We start from the raw sequence: 26859 nt of genomic DNA, 5'->3' as shown, positions 1-26859 counted from the left end.
GCAGTCACTTTCACTTTCAACCCTAACCCTCGACTTTTTTTCAACATTGACCTGTACTTGAGTAAATCTGCAGATCTCCTACTCTTAATGTCATTAGTTCTAACGTGTACAGCAACATCGCTTTTTGTGCCCTTAAAAGATGATATCTGCTCTTCAACTTAATCAACTTTTGCCCCTGACAGAATATCCTGGTCCTGTTACACCTAATAGGAGGATAGCAGAAATCGCAGATATTGTAGTGTGAGAAAGAATGTGAACTTTTTAACAAAAATATGTATAATGTACTCCCAAAACTATAGTATATCCTTTTCCATATTTTTGTGAAAATTATAATGCTATACCTGCTATTTCATCTCACTAAGTTTTATTTTTGAATTTGGTTTTCTTCCACAAGTATAGTCAAGTATAGAAACGCAGTCTTTGATACATAATCAGGTGTAATCCCCTGATGAAATACCTGTTTATGTATCAATATTTACTTTTAGCTAACCTCAGAGTTTAAATTTATATTTGCTCTACCCCTTTCTTTGCCTTATAAACAAAATTTTCGCCGCCAAATGTGATGCTGGCTATTACTCATTTTTTGTGTTACAGTTCCCTTCTCTCTAATTGGCTATTCAAATCAGCGTATAATTTTGCTTAATTCATTATGTCAATATAGGATATTCACATTCTCTTTCTCAGTAGTTTCTAAGTTAGTTGTTTGGAAAAAATAACGTAAAATCTGATTTGAGAAATCAGAAATGAACATAAACACATGCACCCTAAGTGTGTGTGCGTGCGCGCGCACACAAACAATGACACCGAAACAGCTTTATTGTTCCCTTCCATTATTACCCTGATATAAAATACGAGTAATTACAAGTGCCCTTTTACTGAGTCAATATTGAATAATGCACTGTAGAAAGATTTTACTTTTAGTATAATGTAATACTAAACTTTTACTTTTACTATTATGTAATACTAAAAGTAAAAGTAAAATATGTTGCGTTACTTTCAACTAAAATTAGAGTAGCCAAGTGGTTAACATTTCTATTCCTTCTTGTTTGTTTTATATACAGTATTTATTTATTTATTTCGACTCCATCTCGGCATTTTATTAAATTTTATTTTGATTTGGTATGAATTTGTTATATCATTGAAATATTCGTTTGACGGCTTAAGGTTTTATAACTGTTAAAGATAATAGGTAAAGGAGCAGAATTAGAGGCAATGTATAGAGTTTAAAAAGCATCTATGCTTTATCAAACTGTATTTCTTTGCTCTGTGTACAGAACTTTATTCGAGTCGTGATGAGCGAAAATGGGAAAACGTAAGTGACAGGATCACTTAACTTCTCGCGGAAGGATCTTAAGGAGTGCTTCAAGAAAAAAAAAGTAGTTCTGTCCACGGTTCCGTGTACAGTTATCATGGTGAACATGGAGTGCATAAAGAATGCTTAATTTGTTTTTAGGGTTGATGAAATGTTGAAATGGTCGCGTTAGTTATGTACTTTGGAATCGCGATGACGGAGACCGTGTACAAAATGAACTAGAATGGATCTAAGGTTTCTTATGGTGGGGTGTTTGATTTTAGTGGCTTCCGTTAAAGGTAAGTTGGAACTGTTCTAGCTGTTGCTCTGTATATGGTGAGTTGGGACGCAGAAAACGTGTGTGTTTGGGAAGGGAAAGAAAAAAAATGGTACGTGTACGGCAAAGGAAAGCACACTTCGATTCATTCTGGCTTCACTGCTTGCATGGAACTTAAAAAGCTTTTATTGTTAAATTCACTAAAGTGCACGAGCCATTTGTAAAATTGGAAATATTGCATTCCACATGAATATAATGTCATTTCGTACGTTGAGTGAGAATTTTTCTTTTTCCTTTTTTTTTTTTTTTTGGTTGCAGGGTGGGGAGGTTGAAATATACATATAATACTCAGTATTCTTAACAGTTATCAGATTCTTGATCGAGTATGCTGTTTGACATTTATTTCAGTCTTTAATATAAATATTTTATATTTTGCGATATTATGGCAAGCACCCTAACTTTTAACTTTAACTTTAGTATCCTTAGTTTTGTATAGGGTAGCCACTTTATTTAATACTTCAGTAATTTTGTCATAGTTTCATTTTAATTGTAATGAAATTAATGTTATAAAATTATGAATAATCTTCTTTTTAACTTTTGGTCAAGCTGCGATGAGAATTTTTCCGTTCGTGATTAATCAGTCAAAATACGCGAAAGTTGTATATATGCATTTTTATATGTATGAGAGCGTACCCGAGAATATATATTTAATTTTTTTTTAACAGCTGCTGATCAAACAAAGCTTTTTTTTTTTTTTTTTTACAGTCCATTTGGGTTTTATCCTGTTATGCTCACCCTGTATTTAATCTACGATAAATTGATTTAAATACTATATTTTTGATCTATACAATGGCACATTTTGGCCTTAGCTGCCCTTGTGCCCTTAAACACCAATACCAATACAACTTACACCAATAAGGGTAAGTTGCTACAATGGATAAAAGGATGGTTAAGTGGGAGAAGACAGAGGGTCGTAATCAACGGGTGCTGCTCTTCGTGGACTAATGTTATTAGTGGAGTCCCACAGGGTTCGGAGTTGGGTCCACTGTTGTTTTGTATATTTATCAATGATATTGATGAAGGTATATCAGGCTTAATGTCGAAGTTTGCAGATGATACAAAGGTTGGCAGGGTTGTTAATGACAGTAATGGCAGTGTGCTACTGCAACAGGATCTAGATAATTTGGGCAGATGGGCTAAGAAGTGGCAACTGAAGTTTAACCTTGACAAATGCAAAGTACTGCATATGGGTAGAAGTAACCCCAGAGAAACGTACCAACTGTGTGGTACTACACTTAAGGTGGTAGAAAATGAAAAAGACCTGGGAGTAATTGTGCAGTCAGATATGAAGTTTTCTGAGCAATGCAGACAGGCTGCCAGGGCAGGTCATGGGGTTTTGTCAATGATATATAGGAATTTTGCTAGCAGGGAAAAGGAGGTGATTGTCCCTCTGTATAAGGCAATGGTCAGGCCACGCCTTGAGTACTGCGTACAGGTCTGGAGGCCTCATTTTAGGAAGGATGTAGATTTACTTGAGCGTGTACAGAGAAGGGCAACAAGATTGATGAGGGAAATGAAGGGATCCTCTTACCAAGAGAGGCTTAAGTTCTGCAAATTGCAGTGGCTGGAGACTAGGCACCTGCGTGGTGATCTGATTGAGGTGTATAAGGCCTTGAATGGGTTGAGCACGCTGAATTCTGATGGGATCCTTCCACTTGTTCAGATTACAAACCTAAGGGGCCATAAATTCAAATGAAGAAAAGACAGATGTAGAATAGATGTGCGGAAATTTGCCTTTAGCCAGCGGGTCGTTAATTGCTGGAACAAACTTCCATCTGTCGTTGTGGAAGTTGATAGGTTAAATAAATTTAAGGAGGGAATGGTGTGTGTTTTTTTTTTTTTTTTTTGGCTGATACTGCATAAGCTCATACACTTTCTTTCTTGCATCACATGCCACTACTACTACGAATACAATCTATACAGGTTCTGTACCACAATGGTTAGCCGGAATTCGGATAAGGGAAAGTTTTAAAATCCTTGCGATTGACTAGGGTAACAGAAAGCTTTATTTTAACCCAGTTTTATATTAAAAAAAATTAGGATTATCTGTGCATTTGTACTGCATTACATTTTAAACATGCTTTTTAATTAAACAGATTATGAATAGGAGGAATCTTTTATACTTACTCCAAGAAGTTCATTCCACACAGTGTACAGTAATTAATGAGAATAAGAAGTTCCTTAACATGATCCAAGTAATACCAAAACTTCACCCCCAATTTGCTTCCATACAATGGGGTTTGTGCAGCAGTATTCCTTAAGGTGGGGGGAAATTAATGCACATGAATGCCTAGGAGAAATGGGTACTTTAACTGTTGACATGATTTGGTAGTAGTAGTAGAGGCATGTGATGCAAGAAAACAAGCTTATGTAGCATCAGCCAAAAAAAAGAAAAAACCATTTCATACATCCATTCCATGCAAACATTTGTCCAATTCCTTCTTGAATTTATTTTAGCCATCAACTTCCACGACAGACTGAAGTTTGTTCCAATAATCAACTACCCACTGGCTAAAGGCAACTTTCCACACATCTGTTGTATAACTGTCTTTCCTCAGTTTAAATTTATGCCCCCTTGGGTCCGTAATCTGAGCAAGAGGAAGGATCCTATCAGAATTGAGCCTGCCCAACCCATTCCAGGCCTTATACACGTCAATCAGATCACCTCGCAGGTGTCTTTTTTTTTTTTTTTTTGTGAAAACCCCAAACACACGAAAGGCATCAAAACCTATAGCACTCAGTACCGTGCATGGGTTGAAGGAAAAGTATGGGGGGGGGGGCGGAAACGTTGCTCTAGAGACTAAACATGGGTTTCACCACTTCAAGCCTCCAATAAGCAAAGTGGTGGTATTTCACCGGTTGATAGTCATCTACCAACTAGTCTCCAGATGCTGCAATTTGGAATCAAAATCAAAAAATCAGAATCAAAAAAGTTAAATATACATTCAAATATGCAAACTTTTATATCAGTTGGGGACAGGGACATGCCAGGAGTGTGCAGTGCCTGTGTGCAAAAATTTATACGGCGTCCCATTAATTAAAAACATCAAAAAATAATATTTTAAAATTTAACGTGATTTCTCTCTAAATCAACCCAAAATTATCACTATTAATTTTATAACGCATATCAACACCACGTTAGGAAAAGTAAAAAATAAACCACACACAAGGAGTTAAATAGCCAGCATCTCTTTTATTTGAGAGCTGGCTATTTAAAAATATTAACTAAGGTAAGCTATTTTTTTAAATAACCTACCTTAGTTGCTGTTCCCGATATTCTTTTGTTGGCCTCCTGGTGCCTGCGTGTGTCACACACATTTCACATGTGGACTCCGCACACCTGGTTGGGGACCTAACTGATTTAAATGCATCTGTAGACTGGAACTGCTCCAAATTTAGAGGAATGTTACTGTAGGAAATCAGAATTGCTCCTGAAAGTCCTAGGTTATTGAAACATACATTGAAAATTTGGTGTCAGTCTGACTTCTCAAGAAATGCTAGAAGCATCCTTTCATTTATATATACAGCATTTGTGGATTATGAAAAGGCATTTGACTCCATACAGCATAAGGCAATGTTTCGGGCACTAGAAAGACAAGGCATAGATACCCCCACATATTATGATTTTGAAGAAAATACACGAGAGTGCTACCTCCTTTATTAGACTAGACAAAGACAGTAGGAAATTTAAAATCGAGAAAGGAGTTCACAATATCTTCGAAGCTGTTTACTTCTGCCCTTGAGGAAGCTTTCAGAAGATTAGACTGGTCGCAGAAAGGAGTCAGTGTGAACGGAGAGTACCTAAACCATTTACGATTTGCAGATGACATTGTGGTCATAAGCCACGATCCCAAAGAATTAGAGGAAAATCTTAATCAGTTATGCAGGGTTAGTAAGGATTTCGGACTAAAGATGAATATGGCTAAAACAAAAGTAATGATGAACAAGTATGCCACAGAAAGGGAAATAATGATTGAAGGAGCAGTAATTGAAAAGGTGGAGTCATATACTTATCTGGGACAAGTTATTAGCTGTAATAATGATAAATGGCTGGAAGTCAAGAGAAGAATAAATTTTGGATGGATAGCATTCAGGATAGCATTCAGGAAATATAGTCACATACTGAAGAGCAATATCCCAGTTTGTCTGAAACATAAAATAATGAACCAATGTATACTCCCCACCATGACTTATGGAAGTGAAACTTGGGCATTCACCAAAAGAATGGAAGAGAAGCTGAGAACTACACGGCGAAGAATGGAACGAATTATATTGGGAATCAGACTGTTAGATAAGAAGAGAAACACATAGATTAGGCAGCAAACGCAAGTAAAGGACATTCTTATTGAGAACAAAATGAAAACAATCAAATTAAATTTATTTCCATTTTTTTATTTATTTCATAGATAGTATAAGTAAAGAACTAAAATGGTCTTGGGCAGGACACATAGCTCGAAGACATGATGACAGATGGACTAAAAAAATAACAGAATGGTACCCAAGAGGAGCTAGAAGAAATCCTGGAAGACAGAGGCAGAGATGGATAGATGAAATTCATGAGTTTGTGGGTAGTAAATGGATGGCGAGTGCTCAAAACAGAAGGAACTGGAAAGTTGCTGGAGAGGCCTTCATCCTGCAGTGGATTGAAAATGGCTGATGATGATTATCTAGTTTTTTGGTGGGGGGTGAGAAATGGGTGAACTATGCAATTGCAGTTAGGCTTGAAATCCTCCCAGGGGCTATAAGCATATGCTTAAAATTAAGTATCAATCTGACTTTTTCTTATTGAGAACAAAATGAAAACAAGCAAATTAAATTTATTTCCATTTTTTTATTTATTTCATAGATAGTATAAGATGCAGTTTCTCTCTCTGTCTCACACACACACACACACACACATACATTTTCAGCCGTGGCTGCATTTTTATATCAGGGTCAGTCAGTTCTGGTGCAGCCAGTCATATTTGATAATAATAGGGTATAACCACTTCTCTACTCCCCAAACCAAAAAAAAAAAAAAAAAAAAGAAAACAATTCCCATTTCACCTATCCATTCCCTTCCAACGTTTATGTCTAGTATTTCTTTAATTTATTTAAGCTCTTAACTTCCACGATGACAGATGGAAGTTTGTCTAGCAATCAGCCACTCGATGGCCAAAGACAAATTTCTGCACATCTATTCTGCAACCTCTTTCCTCAATTTCAGTTTATGCCCCCCCCTTCAAGTTTGTAATCTGAGCAAGAGGAAGAATCCCAATCGGTATCGAGCTTGCTCAAATCATTCAAAGGCTTAAACACCTGAATCAGATCACCTTGCTTGTGCCTAGTCTCCAGACACTGCAGTTTGCAGAACTGAAGCCTTCCTTGGTAAGACCACCCCATTGTTTCCCTTGCCAGTCTTGTTGGTGCTCTCTGTACTTTTCCAGCAGCTCTACATCCTATCAAAATGAGGCGTCCAGACTTGTTTTTGTCCAAGGTGTGGCCTGAGTGGTCATTGCCTTATAAAGGTATAATCACCTGCTTATCCCTGCTAGCAAAGTTCCTGCATATCATTGACAAAACCCCATGAGCTGTCTTGGCAGCCTGTCTGCACTGTTCAGAGAACTTCATATCTGACTGCACAATTACCACCAGTTCCTTTTTTATTCTTCACTACCTTAGTGTACTACCACATAGTTCGTATCTTACTGTGGGGTTACTGACTGCTACTCATATGTAGTACTTTACATCAGTGATTGTTAAACTTCAACTGCCACTTCTTAGCTCATCTGCCTAACTTTTCTAGATGCTGTTGCAGTAGCATACTGTCATTACTATCATTAACAACCCTGCCAACCTTTTTATTGTGTACAAACTTGGACATTGTCAGATATACCTTCATCAATGTCATTGATAAATATAGAAAACAACAATGGACCCAACACCGAACCCTAGGGGACTCCACTAATAACAACATTAGTCCACAAAGAGCAGTGTCCATTGATTACCACTCTCTGACTTCTCCTGCTTAACCAACCCTTTATCCATACCAGCAACTTGCCTATAATGCCACACTGCTCCAATTTGTACAGTAGTCTTTTATGTGCAACAGTATGAAAAGCTCTCCTGAAATCCAAGTATAGGATATCAAAATTATTTTTTCACATCCATTTCCTATGTGACCACATCATAGTATCCAATCAAATTGGCCAGACAAGATTTCCCCTTAACAAACACATGTCTGAACTGTAGCCGCAGTCTTGTTTAGATGATCCTGTATTACTTCTTTAACGAGTGGCTTTATTATTTCCCCTGGAAAGAAGTTAAACTAACAGGTGTGTAATTATTCATGTCACTCTTTCATACCTTTGTGAATTGGGGATGCATTTACACATCTGCAGTATGTGGGGACCTTCCCTGAATTCAGGGATGCTTTCATAAATATGGCTAAGGGTTTTCTTACTTCCTTTGCTGCCACTTTTAATATAACTGGATAGATTTCATCCACCCCAGGTGCCTTTCCTATGTTTAACTTCAACAATTTCTCTTCCACTTTCCTCTCAGTTACAAAATCATTTAGCTCGTTCTTGGAGTTTGTAAACTTCTGGCATTCCCTTCCCCACAGAAATCCTCACGTGTGAATGTAGATGCAAAATACTCATTTTGCATCTACACAAAATAACCCATGTATCCAGCTTGAAAACATGTATTTACTCCAGATTGGGAGAAGTTGTATGCCATCAATACATTTTACCTGATGGCACATGTCTTTTCTCATTATTTGATAATTGGCAGCTAGATGTTTCTAAAATAGCCACCACAAGTTCCACTGCTCCTCCATAGGCTTTCTGTTCTGCAGCATGTGCTATGTCCCTTCAAGAATGGTCAAAACTACTTTCTCCACAGAATATAAAACAGCTTCATAAGTCACTAATTGCAAAATATGAATCTTATACCCGGATGGCTCAAAATTGACTATCAACGTTGGTGCTGCTGTTCTTCCATCCTCCATAAACTCAAATTGATCTGTAATAGTGCCACAGAAAAGTTAGGCTGGCAAAGGCAGATTATGAGAAAACACTGGCAAAGAGCATGGATAAGGACTTCACATATATAAATGCAAAGAAGAGAAGAGAAGGACAAATTAGATCGGATCCTTATGTAACTGACGTGGGATACTATTAGATATCTCAGTTGATGTTTCAGATGAACTCAACACAACACTGTCTGGTTCAAAGAAAGAAATGGATCGTGTAACAGTGTTGTGCTGCTCAAATATGTCAGGAAACGATAAACTCAAACTTTCGGTTGTTGGTAAAAGTGCTAAACCTCGTCGTTTTAAGCGACTTGCAATAGGCAGTTTGCCAGTTTCATATTATGCTGGGATGACCACATATATTTTTACCCAGTGGCTAATGAACTGGGATGTAGAACTGCAACGGAAGTTCAGAAAAATTCTGTTGATATTGGACAACTGCATGGCACACACCCTAATGTAGATGGTTTAAAAAATGTTGAACTGGAATTTTTATTCCTTAATACCACATCCACGATGCAGCCTATGGATGTGGGTATTATAAAAAAAATTGAAGACCTATTATCGTGGAAAGCTGGTTAATCACATCCTTGAAAGAATTGAGGAAATTCTGCTGACATCTTCAAAATCAATAGAAGTTATTACAAAAGTTTCAATGTTAAAAGCTGTACAGAAAATAAGATGGATTTAGAACTGCAACGTGTCCAAAATTGTGAAGAATTTTTAAGGATTGATGATAACCTTCAATGACATAATGCAAATGAAGATTATGAGGAAATGATTATAGAACAAATTGCGGAAAAACACTCAGAGACACCAGAAGGCCAAGAGTATGATGACAATGATATACTTAAGCGAGTGACTAACCAGGATGCCAGGAAATATCACTGAATTGAGATGCTATTTCATGCAGGCAGGCAATGAATGCAGTCCTATATCAGCATTAGATATCTGCACCGACTTAGTTCAGTTGCAGTCCATAAAGAGAACACGTCAGGGTACTTGATAATTTTTTTCAACGTAAGGACCCTTAAGTAATGTGTAATTTTTGCTTGACACAGACATTATTGTATCTTCATTTTACATATGTACATTATATATACATACGTACATACATTTTGTTTGCTTTTAGCTTTAGTTATTTTTAAATAAATGTTTGTACCAATATAACTTAAATCAGCATGCATTTCTTTAAATGCCACATTCCTTTTTTTATTCATACCTTTTTGCCTCTGTTAGAATGTGTTTTTCAGCTCGTTAGTTAAAATTTTGCTTAATTGGGCCAAAGTGATCTTTGGCACAATGTGTCCCGATGTGTCCCAATTAACCACAATCCACTGTACTATGACATGTTGGATAGACAACTTGTGTAATCGAGACCCGCTAATATTTGTAAAATCAGACAAATGCTAACTTATTGTGATTTTCTCTTGTAGAGAATCTGTGTCCTCATTTTGAAATTAAATCAGTGGTTTGATTTTAAATCAAATAAAAATAAAATATTAAATAGGATATTAAGAAATATTATAGAAATTTTTATGTTAGGAATTCTCTTACCTGAGATTTTTCAGGAATAACTGCATCCAGGTAAGATATAATTAGAAGAGATTGAAATAGTATTGCCTAAAGATAGGTGAATGTTGTAACAGGATTTGACTCTAAATCCATGCATGGTGAATAATTGGAAGTATATAGGGAGATAAATACCTGAAGCTTGATGGGATCTTTTCACTTATACTGTCTTCAAAAGGGAAGCGAACACGTGTTGAAGGCCATATTTATATGACCCAGGCACATTCCATTATAGTATTTCAAATGTGTGTGTTGGGGGTTAAGTAAACGAAAGAAAGAGCAGGAGGATAGAAGGATAATTCCTGCTCCCTCATATTTCTCTAATAGTTTGGGAATTTGAAAATTTACAGATTTAGAACAGCTTAAAGATTTTTGGAGGAAAGAATATGAAAGTTTCCACTTGGAAATCTGGTTGCGTGACTACCTGTCCCTGTTAGTAGAGGTCCTGGGCGGGAGGGGGGTTGCTGTTTTGTTATTAAATTTGAACTTGTAGGATATTTGTTTTAGAGCCCACTCCTCAGAAATTATTATTGGTCTATGTATGTTTATTGACTTGTTTGTTGATCTTATTGCTAAGCATTTAAATTTTGTGTGTTGTTTATCTATTATGGTGTTTTTAAAGAATGGGTAATGTACTGTGTCTAAGTGGTGAGCTACAAACTTAGAACTAATTTTTTCTATCTGGTCTATTTTTTCTTTATTATTTGAACTACATTTAAACTGATTTTGGATTCTTGTATGTAATAATGTTCTTGTGCCGCCTGTATATATACATTTGCAGTCTGGTGTTCAAAGAATTACATAAACTATGGTAGTCACGCACCCACCCTTCTATCCAGCTTGTCCAGGATACCTGAGGACATTTTCTGCAGTCTTGTAGAGTTAATGCCATGGCAGGTGCAAGCGGTTATCATGACAAAAGGCAGCTCAACACACTATTAGGTAGGTAGTTGTAATGTTTTGGTTCAAGAATGCAATGTGCTGACTACCACTTTCTGCTACCCTGTTTTGGTAGAAATATGCATCAGGTTAGAGCCGAAAATATAATGGACACCAGACATTTCATTCGAAAGCCGGACATTTGGCAATTAAAGTCTTTAAAGAAATCTTGCAGGCAGGACCACAGATTTCATTATTTGATTTCAACATTTCATTTAACAAAGACGGTATACGGAGCAGTTATGTGCCCTTTCCACCCACCCCACTTTCAGTATCATCTGCTCCTGGTGTTAGCTGATAAAATATTTTGCATATACTGTCCGTTAATTTTAATAATAATTTTTTTTTTTATCTGGGTTGGTAGTCAATTGGGATGATCACAACATAATTAATGAAGCATGTGGTAGCATCTCATCAAGTCACGTGACCTAGTGAAAATATCCAAATTTAGCTGTGGCCCTCTAAATACTGTTTCCAGTTTTACATTTCAAGAAAATTGGACAGAGTCTACTTTCATTTATCCACAACTTCTTGTTTTGCACATTCATATCAATTACTTCAAACTAGAGATTTAATTAAAGAAATTCAGTTATATTTTAAAGTGAGTTGGGCTGTTTTGCACACGAGGCAAGTTGCATAAATCTCTCAATGAAAAGCACACTTCTAATAAACGATTACACAAATTTGTTATTACAATTCAGTGGCAACTTCTAAAGTATACTTCCATTAATATTTGTTGTGGTCATGCTTAGAATGGTTGCTGGCTTTTTAGGTGCATCATTGACTTAGACCATTATTGCATCATTGTGTATTATGTCTGTATAGGCTAATTTACATGAGCTGGTTGAAAAATTGGGGATAACTACAGCCAGAGCGAAGCGGCATTTAGAAATTCCTCTGGCCATGAGAGAACTGGAACCCAGACTCTCCAAAAGAGTGGACACAGTGCTTTGTTTGTTTGCTCCTAATGTCACTTAACTTGGGTTAAAAAAAAGGAAAAAGTGGCAAAATTAGCAGAACACATTTGTTATTGAAGATTTGTCAGTCAAATCAAAATTTTTAATGAACAACTGAAAGACAATACAAGGTAAAACTGGAATAATGATATATTTTTTGAAAAAAAAAGAAACATAATTTTAAGAAAAAAAAGTTTATCCAAGAATGAACTTTTTAACAAATTAAATTTAATATTATGAGGATTTATTGAAAAAAAAAATAAACTGCCTGGTTTATTTTTTTCTTTTCCTTTTTATTTATATTTTCAACCAAATAAAATATAAATAAAAGCTTTACAAATTTCCCTCTATTAGTTTGTAATAATATCAAGTGAATTTTATACAATATATATTTTTATTCATAGTTATTTTTTCTACTTAGCCCATAATTTTTCCTCGCTCATATATTATGGGCAAGGAAAAAAAAGTGGTAGTTTATAATGTTTATGAAGGGGTAGGGGACACAACAGTTTTAATTTTACTCCTGGCCAGGAATACAGTGCAGCTTCTGAGAATCTTACCAAACTAGTTATACAAGGGCTGATAAGTTTCTGGTCTAGCATAGGATTTATCTGATGTTGACTATTTTTCCATGTAGTCTCTTTGTAATTCAGTGCACTTTATATATATATATAATTGACATTGCCAAGTTGGTTGGTGACCACTAAACTCAGCAAAATCAATAGGGGGCAGTCTTTTGTGAAAGCAAAGTTTGTTCTGCTATGAGAATTATAACTATTACAGTAAATAAGCATTCATTTTTTTCATTTATTCATTTGTTGATTGGCAGACCCCAGGGTTTCCCCCATTAGCCCCTGTTCAACATCATGTGGAGACAGCAGAGTAACTATGTAACTACACAAAATTATCTACAGAATAATCAGCAATATCTGTAGTTCTATATACAATTTCTAACAGGTTAACACTCATAAAATAAAAAAAAGAGGTCATCTTAAGCAAACAACTTAACTAGCCAGATGGCCAGTAGAATGGCTAAAATGTCGGGTTGAACACAAGGTAGAGCAAGAATTAAAAATAGAATATATTACTACAACAATCTCAGTGTGATTAGACATCAGAACATCAAAGCTAATTAAACATAACTGTCAAATACATTATCAAAGCATATACACCACAATTAATTAGTTTAAATATGCATATACCACACTCAAATCTTACACAAAAGGCATAAGGCCACAGTAATAATAACAGTGACATTACCAGCAGAATAAGTTACTAAACCAAAGAATGATTGACTTTAGGATTAAGTGACAGCAGAAGAACTACATCAATCTCCAACTAATCCTCAGGAATTTAAAATTTAATCTTCACAGTTGACTTGTAACTCCCGGAAGTGAAAGTTCGCAAATAAAAGACTCACTTATATCTTCCAGAATGAAAGTTCATAAGAAAGCAGACAATGATTACACATATTTGACACTTAATCTAGTCAGGGCATAAGCTAGACCAGCCAAACAATATACACTATACATTAAGCCTAGCTGTCAGGGACCAATAACAATTACAAATACACCATATTCCTGCGGCTTACAACAAGGTGAAAGTTCACAAGCACGAGTTTCCCAAGCAGAAGTTAAAACCAAGATGATCAACAACAATACAATATTTACACTATAACAATTACATCATTTCTAACAGATATGACAGAATATTTGCAGTATTGCAACAATTACCAATTATACAAACAGACTTTCTTGTGACTTCCAGACTAGGTGAAAGTTCATAAGCCACGCACATGTAGCTTCCAAACAAGATGAAAGTTCACAAGCATATCATTTCCATAATAACAGTCTGTTCCACTGACAGCAGAAGTGCATAGTGGATCAAAGTGCACAGCGTAAACAGGAAAAAAGATGCTATCGACTAGATTCTAAGCAGTCGAGTATATCATGAAGGTGCTTGTTAGGAACAACTTGTGTTATCAGAGTTCAGTATAACGGTGAAGTTCTCATTCAATTAAGGAGACACTGATTAATGCAGACACTCTTCTTTTGAAAGCTCTGCCAGCAAAAGAGTTTAAGATAATAAAAATTTTTGTTTGCACCAAGGTCCTTTTCACAGCTGGGTAAAAGTTTGGAACTGATGACACCAGTTCAGTCCTAAGATGGACAATCATAGAGAACGTGGTCAGCAGATTCAACAGCACCACAAAGACAAAGGGGAGTGTTGGAGAGACCCAATTTAAACAACTTCTTAAAACTACCATGTTCTGTTAGAAAAAACATTCTGTAGAGACTCTGCGACATCCGGAGTAGATCCTTTTTGAGAAACTCTTTCACCTCAGGAAAAAATTCTTTTGTTACAGAGCCAACCGAAGAAGATCAGTCCTGTTACCGCAAGGAGACAAAATGAGTACGCAGTCTCTTCTTTTCACTATTTAAACTTTCCTCTAGGTTTAACTGAACGTCACCAAAGGACAGAGGGATATTCCTTTTCAAATGAAAAAAGAAGGTATCTGTATTTTATCTTGTACTGAATTGGGAGTTTGCCAAGTAGAACCTGTAAGGCAGCAGTGGACGTAGTTTTACAAGCAGAGCAGAAAGAAGAGCAGATCTTTGAGCCTGCTGCAGTTGATTAATAATTACAACTTTGTTAGCTTGAAATCCCCTGGCTCCAGCACTATAAGAAATAATTGCCAAGAAGCTGCAGTTATAGTATAGACGTTAGGTCATCAGCATATGCTACCATTCAAACATTAGAGAAAGTTAGAACATTAGAGAAAGACATTAAATAAGCAGTTCGGATCCTGCTGTCTGCAAAAACACACGAAAGGGCAACATAGTCCTTCAGAGTTCTGACTTCTCTGAGGCCATTAAGCATTAGCTGTGACTATATATTGCATGGCAACTCACATTGAACAACTTCTCTTGAACTGTTTTGTCTGAGTATTGTGATCAGAGAACACTTTCTGTTTGATGAGGGAGTTAGGAAGTCCTGAAACAGACTGCTATAGCAGAGTCATCTTTTAAAACAAGTGGCCAGCTAACCTTTTGGCCAGACCACTTGTTTGAAAGTAGAGCAATACTAGGACAGCTCCTTATGAAGGCAAAGTTTGTCTACTGCGAGCATAAAGACCATTGACGTAGCCCAGTGGTCAGGAGCGAGAGTGCATAGCACGCGTTCCTTGAGTGGACCGGGGTTCAAGCCCGTGACTACTAAATACGATAAATATTTGTATTGACGATTTATTGTAAACTCTACTGACTTGGTTGTCGTGCAGGAGTTTAAACAGAAAGTTTATTTTTTTTATTTAACTAAGCAGTTTGAAACTCCACTAGCTACAAAATACATGAATGGACTAGATAGATAGCCCTTCAAAGTTCTGATAGTTAACACTACAGTAGACTCTCGATTTTCCGGGATAGATGGTAAAAAACAAATCCCTGATAATCGATTTCCCGGTTAATCCAAAAATACAGAAGTCCCCGACATACGTAAGAGATACGTTCCATGGACTTCTTACTTCATAGAGTTTTACGCAACTCAGGAATGATTAATAATATATCCCTACTATATTATTATTGACAAATCTGAATTCCGCACGATACTTGTTAATGTTTGACCATTTTCATACATCCTTATTAGTTTAATTTTCTGATCCAAATTGATGGCTTTCCTTTTGTTGATAGATTTACTAGAAGCGCTGTCACTTATTCTCTTAGTCGGCACCATGATACGTTGCCATGATAGTAAGTAATCAAAATGAAATTTTCTGAAAAGAACTTCAGAGGGTTAAGGGGAAAAGACACTATTATCACCTCATGCGAATTCACATTTTACTAAAGTACATTTCTGGAGGTCACTGCCATTAAACAATTTGCACCTTCCGGGTTGCTGGGCTTAAGTTCGTACATCTAATTATAAATGGGTAGCAAACTCGATCTTATTGCATTTGCGATAATACTGATAGCTGGAATTGTGTGGGTTATTATGGTGAAATGTGTCCCCTTCACTGAAATCTTCAGTCGTATAAAAAACAAACAAACCATAAATAAATTGTAAGAATCTTCTCTTCTTTCCTATTTTTTTGCTTGATACTCCGTATCTCACTTGTTCAATTTGTCGGTGTCGTGATCGTCGTTATTGATTGCTTATTTTATTTATTTATTATTTTTGTTTGTTTTAAATTTTACAATCCTAAAAAAAAATTACGTAAAACCGTAGTTGCGTAAGTCGGGGACTTATTGTATCGAAAAATGTTCCGCAACCTAGTAAAAAATATGGCGATAGATAAAAATGAAAAAAATTTACCACGCACTACTCGCATGTCCAATACAATGTTTCCCTTTTTTTTTTTTTCGATGTCGATTTTAAGTCTAATAGCTTTCCTATATTTTTTTACGACGTCGATTTTAAATCTAATAGCTCCCCTTTATTTTTTATGATGTTGCGTATGGTTTGGTCACCAACATTATAATGGTTCCCTAGAGATTTAACAGATTCACCGTTTTCAAACTTTTGAATAATTTCAAGTTTTTCGTTTAACTGAAAACGCAACTCTTTTGCGTCTACCCATCATTTTCGCGATTTCTAAAAAAAAAAAAAAAAAAAAATTACTATAAAAAAAATTCCGTCATCCCTGACATAAATAACGAAAAAAAATGTGTCCATTTGCGCTGCAACAGAACACAACAATCGGCGCAATGCACTAAAACAAACTAAACATTTTTTTTTTTTTTTTTTGAGCAGCGGGTGTGATGAAGACAGCGGGGATTGCAAGATAATAGGTACACTAATCTCCTAATGATGACTTATAATGCCGCTTGTCGCTTATTTACGACTTGCAAAATATCTGATTATACCTATTCTAGTTACTACTTGAATTTTTTGATTTCTGATCGATATTTTTTTTTTTTTTTTTTTTAATTTGGAGTCTTGAAGTGTCCCGGTTAATCTGATTAATCAAGAGTCTGCTGTATTTCCAACGTGAGGGAGGCATAAACCATTCTCTTGGATAAATATCAGATATTAGTACTTTTATTTGCTTTTTAATAATTTTGCTGAATAGAGAAAACACCAAATATATGATATTTATTTATATGTATAACTAACTTATCTTTTAATGTATATTTTAGCACGACCCTTGCTGCTGTTTGCCAATCGAAGGGATATACGCTTTGTTAATGTTGGAGTTCCCCGATCAAATTCCACGATTGTGATTGGTCATTTGGATGATGCAGCTGCCCTTGATTTTTATATTGCTGACCAAAGAATATTCTGGACAGATGTTGGAATGGAAATGATCAAAGGAATGTATATTAATGATCCAAAATCAGAAACAGGCATTATTACAACAGGACTTATTTCGCCTGATGGTTTAGCCTGTGACTGGTTGGGAAAAAAGCTTTACTGGACGGATTCTGAAACAAATCGAATTGAAGTAAGTAATTTTGATGGAAGTCACAGGAAAGTTCTGTTCTGGAAAGATGTTGACCAGCCTAGAGCTATTGCTTTAGTACCAATGGATGGGTAAGTTAATTTCATTCGTTTTATTAATATTGTTATTTAGGAAACCTAAAAATTTTAATATGTGATGGTAAACCCACAGCAGTGGTGGTCCCATATAGGGGCTAAAAGGGCTGTAATCCTCCCAGTGCTAAATTATATACATAAAAAAAAATCCACAATGGTGTGTGATGTGGATTTTTTTTTTACTGCTACAGGGAAATTTTCAGGGAAAGTGTAATTCCCTGAAACACTGCTTTAGCTTGTCCTAGTCTGGAAAATATCCTCCCTCCCATCTCTAGAAAACCACTGGTGTATAGTATGTGTGTAGTAATTTAAATAATTTGGAATCATTAGAAATAAGGAATATAAAATTATTTTATGTTAAAAATTAAAGTTATTTATTAGGACTAATAAATTTTATTTAAAGCCTTTCAGTCATGCTTTAATCTATCTAGCATTCCTTCTAGCTGTGTAAACTGTGTAAGCTTATTCTACAAGGAGCTTTTCAATAAGAAATTTACCAAGACTATAAATATAAAAAAAAAAAACCAATGTTTGTTGTATCTTACATTTGCTGGTCCTGCTTAATATAATGAAGTCCAAAAGGACAAACAAGAAGCAGTAATATTACTTTGGCAATGAATTGGACATAAATGTAATACTGTATATAAAAAAAGCCAATGTTTGTATCTTATATTTGTTTCCTTAATATAATGAAGTCCAAAAAAAAAAAAAAAAAAAAAAAAAAACAAAGAAGTGAATATGTCTAGAAGTGATTTTACCTTGACTATAAATATGATTGATATATAAAAAAACTTGTTTTATCACACCCTCATAAAAGTCTGTATGTTATTTGTACAGGTCCAGCTCATTCCATTCAACACAGTGGAATATGGAAGAACAGAAGTAGCCAATGCAAATAAAAACATGATTACTGTGAAATTGCAACATCAGGCCATCATAAAATGTCTTACAAAAGAATGGAATGGACCAAAAGTTATTGACATGAAAGCTGCCTTATCTGAATAACAGATAAAATTTTAGTCTAAGCAGTTTAAATGGGGTTAAGAATCTGTAGAAGGTAACCCCTGCTCAGGATGACCAACAGAAGTCAGAGCTTCAGAAATGTGCAAAAAAAATTGGTTATACAGATAGACTTTTTAAAGTGTCTGTGATTGCCAAAGATTTTAATATTTCTGAGGATTTGGTATTGACCATCTTCTATGAATACTTGGCCATGTCAAAGATTCGGTTCTTGCTGGATGCAAAGACTGCTTGTACCTCTTCAGAAACAGTGCAAGACTTAAATTTGAGAAGAAAATTTACTCATACATGATACAGCTGAAAGAATTTCTTTCAAGAATTTTAACTGGTTGTGAAACATGGATTCATCATTGGGATCTGTAAACAAAACAGGAGACCGTGCAGTGGAAAAACCATGGGTCACCACTGCCCAAAAAAAAAAAAAAAAATATACAGTCTATTCCGGTTAATTGGGACACATCAGGACTAGTGCATTTTGGCCCGATTAAGCGGCTGCCCCAATTATCCGAAGTTTCACATAAAAAAAAGTTAAAAATACAATTGGACCCCCGCTTTACAGTTGGTTCACTATACAATCAAATCACGTTACGATGGAGTCACCTAAGTAAAGTACCGTTCGCTATACGATGTGTAGTAAGCGCCGGTCATTGTGATCACGTTTGTGAATTGAATTTTAGTTCTATTAAATAGCGATTCTAATTAGTGAAAATAGGAGGAATATTATCCACAGGCTATAAAAGTAAAGATATATTAAGCACAAATTTACCCTTTATTACCTTACCAATTAAAAAATTAAATGATACGTGAAAATCGGAAGAATATGCGTGATAATCGGAATAATTAATACGCACTGTAATATGTACTTACTAACTAGTTGACATTTCCGTTCACTGACATTTGTGGGTGGGGGTTAAAATTCAAAACAGTAAAAAGATAAGCAATCAATAACAAAGAACACGGCACACACAAATTGCAAGTGAGAACGGAGTAACAAGTTACGAATGTTTAAAAATACGAATGAAGAAAAGATTATGAAAATTAATTTTTTTATATGATTGAAGATTCCAAGGAAGTGTAAACACATTTCACCCTAATAACCCACAGAATTCCAGCTGTTGGTATTATCGCAAATTCAATAAGAACGAGTTTGCTATCCGTTTATGATACATTGCACTAACAGAAAAGCCCAGTAAACAGGTGACTGCTAATTGTTTTATGGTTGTGACCTCCAGAAATCCGACCGAACCACGTGGTACAGTCGGAAGCAATTGTAGGGTGATCTGCAGTGCTACTGTCTCCTGCCCTGATTAAACGTCATGTTGTCCCAATTAAGCGAAGTAAACCCTGGCCATTTTCTCGACTGGGTTCTGTTTTTTAAGTTTGCCTCAAATAAACGGCTGCCCTGATTAACCGGTGGCTCAAATAACCGGAATCCACTGTATAAAAATAAAAAATAAATAAATAAATTTGGGACTCAGCTCCTTTGCTCAGAAGATAGTGGTCACCATTTTGAGATGTCATGAAGGAACAGAGAAGAGGAAAAATTGAGAGATGTCTTCTTCATGACTCTGAGCGATAGCAGGAGAAATTACCTGTCTCACAGTAATTATTTATTCTTCAAAAATCTGAAGAAATACCTATGTGGGCATCGATTTTCAAGTGATGATGATCTCAAAGAAGCTGTAAATGGCCTTTTCAGAGACTAGAACTTTTTTTTTTTTTTTTTGAGGTATTTCCTCTTTATCCTCAAAATGGAAGACGTAGCTATTGAACTCTAGGGGGATTATATATTGAGAAAAGATAAAGTTAGTTAATGTTTGTTTAGTTTAGTTTTTTTTTAGGAGCATTAGCAACTAAGGCCATATTGCTCGGGGATATAGCGGTGGTCATTCCTTGACCTTTCCGCATCCTCCGTATTTGGTGATGACGGGCTCGAACCCCGGTCTAATGTTAGTTAATGTATGTAGTGCACTACATTTCAGGAAATTATTAGGAAATAGTAATACCACTGGTTTGTATAGATTGATGTTTCCAAAATTCGTGGCGTTTCTGTGTGCACTTTGCACTTTTAATGCTAATTTTAAAAACCAAACCATTTTTACTTATGTACAGCTTTTTTACAAACAGAATTGTTTTCTTATACATTCCATGTATACCCAATATGCATACTACTTCCTACGTGCCTATGCTTAGATATGTCAAGTTGTAGCTCAAATAGCTATATAAACTTGTAGTGTTTTTTCCTCATTCAGTTATTTTCTGTTGCGGTCATGCAAGTTAGTATCTGCTTCTAATGCAATTTTCATATTCTGTGTCTTTGACAATGGCAACTTGTGGTTGTGTGAGCAATCCAAATGTATTCTGTTATGTTTGCTGTAACTATATTGTGGCAAAATAAAGGCAGGAAATAACATAATTTGAAAAGCTTATATGCCACTTATTTTGGAATAAAATTTGTATACTGGTGACTAAGATAAAATTTCCCCTCCCCCCAAATATGTTGTACATGTGGGGGCTTGCGATTGGTAATAAATATGCCATTTCCATGGTGTGGAAGGAACCCTGGGATCATCACTGTTATTTTTATTCTATAATTGTAGCAGGTTATAACATGAAAAACAAGCAGAACATTGTGTACCCCAACAACATTGCTTCAGCTGTAAGGCCTGTACTCCATAGATCTGAACTACTGGTACCACCTCCACCATTCATTCTTGAACATATGCCATCAGATCATGAATCTGATATTTGGATCTAGAGGGTGATATAAGTTTAATCCAGTATAGTGTCCAAGAAACCCAGTTTTTAGCCATTTATGCTTGACACATGGAAATAGCCTTTGATATTTCTTTTTTTATGTATTTTATATAAAAATAACTTATTTTTAAATAACCTCCATTATTTATAAAAAAAAAAAAAAAAAAAAAAAAAATGAGACTGTTAAAAATATAGTTCAGATTTCTTATCAGCAGTAAAACAGAGCTTTTCTTAAAATGGAAATCAGTGTAATTCATGAGAGAGAGAGAGAGAGAGAGAGAGAGAGAGAGAGAGAGAGAGAGAGAGAGAGAGAGAGAGAGAGAGAGAGAGAGAGAGAGAGAGATCAATCTTTATACATGAACTAAAAAATTTCGTATCTGCCTTGTTGCCCCATTCATTCTTCCAGCAGTACACATAATGTCCAGTGTTACAAGCTATTGTACATGGATAACCTATGTATGAAAAAAATAAAATAAATAATAATAATTGCCTTATTTCTTTTGGTCCAACTTTACTAAAATTTTAGAAGGCTAAATATAAAATTCTATGAAAATTCATTTATTGATAGTTGAGTTGTTACATGTTGCCTAATGGACAAAAATAACTGGAATAACTGCTTAGTTTCTATAGGTCCGATTTTAATGACATTTGGAATGATTCTACAAATATAAAATATTAAAATTTGTATACTGAGAGCTGAGTTATTACATGTGGACAGATAGATGGAAGGATGTGGGTGAAGACAGCAGGCACTTTATGCATACTGTATATGCAAAAAAAAAAAAAAAAAAAAAAACCTATTGTTTCTTTATTACTGAGGTAGATAAATCTTTGTTCAGCCCTCAAAAACATATAACATTGTGAATCGCTTGAAAACAAGTTTTAGAGCAAAAGCTTCAGGCTATGAAAAATATATACAGTAGAACCCCAATGATCCGGACTAGATTTTCTGCCAGGGAAAAAAATTCTAACTATCAAAAAAATATATGGAAGGAATTATAAAAATAACTGACTCAATGAGCGGTTTCTGAAAATTGTACGATATATTTACAAGCGTGAGCTAAGTTTATATTAACGACTTCATTGTAAATAAGAAGAGCAGGGATAAAGGGAATTCAGTTACATTGACGTTACAAAATGGGGGGGGAGAGAAAGACCGTGATGGTGATTGTTAAGTAATGGACTAGTCCATGTACACTAAGCGGTAACTGCCCACTGTGGTGGATAAGAGCGAATGTGATGGCATGCCGTAGAAAGTAATCAGTGACGGGGAGGGGATGAATCGTGCATTCATTACAGTATTTTGTTTGCTTGCCATATTCTTTTACTTTTTATAATTTTTACTTTAAAATATTGTTTTATTAATTTAATATAAAAACCAGTTTAGTTAATTTTTTTATTTAGTAACTTTAAATAAAAACTGGTACGTTAAAGATAGCTCCCGGTTAATCCAGACCGAGTGCGGTCCTGTCAAGTCCAGATTAATGGGGTTCTGCTGTATAGTCTGTCCCCGAAATACATAAGAGATATGTTCCAGGACTTCTTACGTAAGTTGATTTTTACATAACTCAGGAATGACTAATAAAATATTGCTACTATATCCCTGATATGCCAAAATTACAAAAACCATATAATATCCTAAGAAGGATGAAGAATAATAGTTATACGCCATAACAATTAGAAACTTTATCTGGGGACAGCAGTGAAATAGCCGGAATGGTACATAAGGAAAGAAAATATGAAAGGAAGAAAAAATGCATTATTGTACTTTAAAAACTGATATGTATTTCGTATGCCATGTAGGCTTTATAAAGGCTACTAAGGGAATCAAGACCAAAGTGTACATACTTAAGAAAATTGGTCTAAACCACACAATGAATCAATGTCTATACACTTCGGGTGATGAACTGAAGATAACTTAAAATGAGCCTGAAGCATTAAGACACATTTATCACAGGGTGTTGTAGGCTGAGTAGAGGTCAGGGAGGTAGTACGTGATATGAACTCTTCGATCTTCATCATATGCTTTCATATGCTTTTTTTTTCTCTTCATAAATTTCGCGATAAGCAATCTTGAACTTTTCTTTCTATTTTAAAGAAGCGTTTGGTGTTTTCATCCATTGCATCAAACATAGAGAGACCTTTCTGAATTTTATGGAAAACTTCTGCCATTTCCTTTAATTTGAACTGCTTCTTGGGTTGCTCTGATTCCTCAGTGGATTTGGCTTACCCTTGCTCCTCAACCAACTCTTTGCACGTTCAACTGGGCTAGGTCTTCTGTTGTTAAATCTTCACCTCGTTCATCCACAGGCTCATCTACATCTTTGTCCCCTTAGGACCAGCTGCAACTCCTGGGATAAGTTTACAATTTCTTTGGTAACAGAAGACATCAGCTCATCTTTGTTGAAGCCTTCGTAGTTAAAGTCAATGTTTTAGAAGTTTTTTTTTTCAAACTTCACTCATACAAGTTGATGTCACATCATTCTAGGCTCTTGAAATGTTGCGCATTCCATCAAGGATGTTAAACGTCTTCCAAAATTGGTGCAGATCCATCTTCAATTGCTCTGTTGCATTTACAGCCTCAGAAAATGTTGTCCGTATGTAATAAGCTTTGAATACAAAAGCTCTCACTTCGCTCTCAAACAAAACCAAACTGACTCTACAATCCAGAAAGTAAGGAAGTAAAGGATGTAGAGATGAAGGGCTGGAGTGCAATTCTTCGAAGAAATAGCCGATGGGACACAGTCCACGTGGCTTAAATGCTGTGGGGGTTTCTCTGAAGTGCTTCAATGTAGTTCACCTGTCTCAAACACGTCGAATATTTCTTCAGAATTTTTAAAGCAGAAAATCACAATATTAAATCTAGTTATTTACCTAGATTCTAGTTACGGCGCAGATTATTATTCAACATAGTTTGTATGGGAACGAAAATAAAACTTGTACTTATTGTTCCTTCATTCGACTTCACTCTTAAAATTTATACAGAAAGTATCTATACGATTTTACCAAAAAAAAATTTATGTAAGTCTAAAGTTACGCAACTCAGGCGTACGTAAGTCGGGGACTAACTGTATATAACTGAAGTACTGTTAATATTAGATATTAATCAGGCCAAGTTATGCAAGGAAGCAAACTTGTTCAGGATTAGGCAAAAAAAAAAAAAAAAACCCACAAACACTAAGTCAATCACAATTTGATCATTGCTGAAAAGTAACTAATTTTGCCTTGAACATTTCCAGACCCAATTATGTTGGGAGGAACTTATTCCAATCATTAAAAAAGTGCTTCCCAAGAGCTTTTATTTCTGTGTCCTTATTCTAGTTTTGCATGGTAGCATGATTATACCCTTCTCTCCTTCATTCTGCTTATTTTTTTTAATGTTTTCCAGAATGAGTTTCTTGAACATGTCTGGGCCCCAAGCAGTCAGTTTTTTGATAGTGGTAAGCTGCAGAATGAGTTTGTGAAATTTCAAAAATTTGTAAAAGTGAAAAATTTGTAAATACAGTAAACCCCCGCTATTCGCGGTCGCTGATTTGATATAAAATGAAACCTGAAAAAATGTGAATTTTAAAGTGCCGTGAACATTTTCCGCCATAAAAAAAAAAAAAAAAAACATGGGCTTGGCTAAAATTATCTTTCCCAGTCAAAACAGCGCTCAGCGGGTGGGGGAGAGGGGTGACAAAATCACGAGTGTGGATGTTTCTCGCTAATCCTTGTTCAGTATGTGTTATGCGCTTGTCATGGAAGGTTAATATTATCGTCGTTTGCTGTTAATTTATATGCTTATAAATTGAATAAATTTATAAATTGATATGCTTACAAAAGTGATAAATCTATCGTTTTGCAGTGTAAAACAGACTTTTTCGAGTGTGTTAACGGAAGAAAATGACTTTATTGTGGACAAGTTCTTTCTAACCCGTACAAAAATATGGCTACGAATAACAAGGGAAATGTGAAAAGATCAAAGGTGATGACATTAGCGAATAAAATTGAGTTATTAGACAAAATTTCTAATGGTGAAAGTGTCTCCTCAGTGGCAAAACATTATAAAATCAATGAGTCAACGGTACGATCAATCAAGAAATCGGAAGAAAAAATCCGCCATAGTGTCCGTGAAAACGCGCTAATTGCTTCATAAATTTGCTCTGTAACTCATGATGTTAAATTAGAAAAAATGGAAAAAGCTTTAAATCTGTGGATAGAAGACCGAACTCAAAATAAAATTCCGTTAAATTCACTCATCATTCGTGAAAAGGCAAAACTCCTTTATCAAAACTGGCGATGGTACTGGCGGGATAAGTTTTTTAGCTAGCAAAGGTGCTGGTTTGAAAGATTTGTTTGAAATTTCTAATAAATATTACATTTAATATTAAATTGTTTCTTATTTTCATTTCGATGCCATATGCTTGCATTTCACTATGTACTGTCTATGTACATAGTCATATTATGAAGATACATATAATACATACATAGACAAAATTTTAGACTAGTTTTTCTTATTTATATATTTCATACTTTGGAATGGAACCCCTTTATCACTATAGGAGCCATAACTCAGTATTCGCGGCATTTCTCAGGAACGTAACCCCTGCGAATAGCGGGGGTTTACTGTAAATGCTTTTAAATATTAATTTTTTCATATTTTGACTTGGTTGGCCAATATCAGAGTGAAATTATCTTGAAAATCAAATTGTTATTAACAAAAAAATCTTAAATTTGTAAATAAAACTCATAATTACTCCTTTTTTGATGTAAAACTATCTTCTACATTACAGAGAATTTTGGCTGTTACAAAAGTAACCTCAAAATCAGAAAATGGCTGACAGGTGTGATCTCCTCCTCTTGTGTCAAAATTTATTTTCATGCTGACATTTATAATAGTCTGTAGAAATATAGATAAGAGATGGTAACACTTAATGAAAGATTTGTAAAGTATTTTAGGCATTATTTGAAATGTACTTTAGCTAGAAAACTGTATACATACATACTTGTGTACCCCCATGACCCACACTTGAAAATTGTATATATACACTGAAAGGAGAGAATTCATGGGGTTCCTGGGCAACGCGATGCTGTCACCCCTCTTGCTAGTGGATGAACCCACTGCTTGGCAGGTATGTAGGTACACTGCATTCATGTAGACGGTAATTCGATGTCAGTATGGATAAACATTGTGAGTTAACTGACTTTGAAAGATGGATGAAAGTGGGTGCCCGGCGCATGGGTCACTCTATCACGGAGGTAGTACAGAAATTGCACTATCCCCATTCGACAGTATCAAGGGTGTTATCGGGAATATGCTATTTCCGGAATAACATTTCATTGTGGACAGCTCTGTGGGTAGAGAAAGGCGGTGGATGAACATGGCTGTTGACATCTGTCTCGCATTGTTTCAGCCAACTGGAGAGCGACAGTGGCACAAATCACCACCAACTTCAAA

General features: G+C 35.4%; 1 protein-coding gene across 1 annotated transcript in view; it reads left to right on the top strand.

The window, feature by feature from the left end:
• Positions 1–1397: 1397 nt before the first annotated feature.
• arr (low-density lipoprotein receptor-related protein 6) overlaps positions 1398–26859 on the top strand; it is a 324124-nt gene continuing 298662 nt past the window's right edge. Inside the window, exons 1-2 of the mRNA XM_090386404.1 lie at positions 1398–1590; positions 17246–17639. Of these exons, the coding sequence (XP_090242530.1) occupies positions 1536–1590; positions 17246–17639 (449 nt within the window). The 5' untranslated portion in view covers positions 1398–1535. The remainder of the gene's footprint in view (positions 1591–17245; positions 17640–26859) is intronic.

The sequence above is a fragment of the Mastigoproctus giganteus genome, chromosome 12, assembly GCF_048544385.1.
Source record: "Mastigoproctus giganteus isolate SK-2022 chromosome 12, ASM4854438v1, whole genome shotgun sequence".
NCBI classification, from domain to species: domain Eukaryota; kingdom Metazoa; phylum Arthropoda; class Arachnida; order Uropygi; family Thelyphonidae; genus Mastigoproctus; species Mastigoproctus giganteus.
This window is presented reverse-complemented; position numbering and strand designations above follow the sequence as displayed.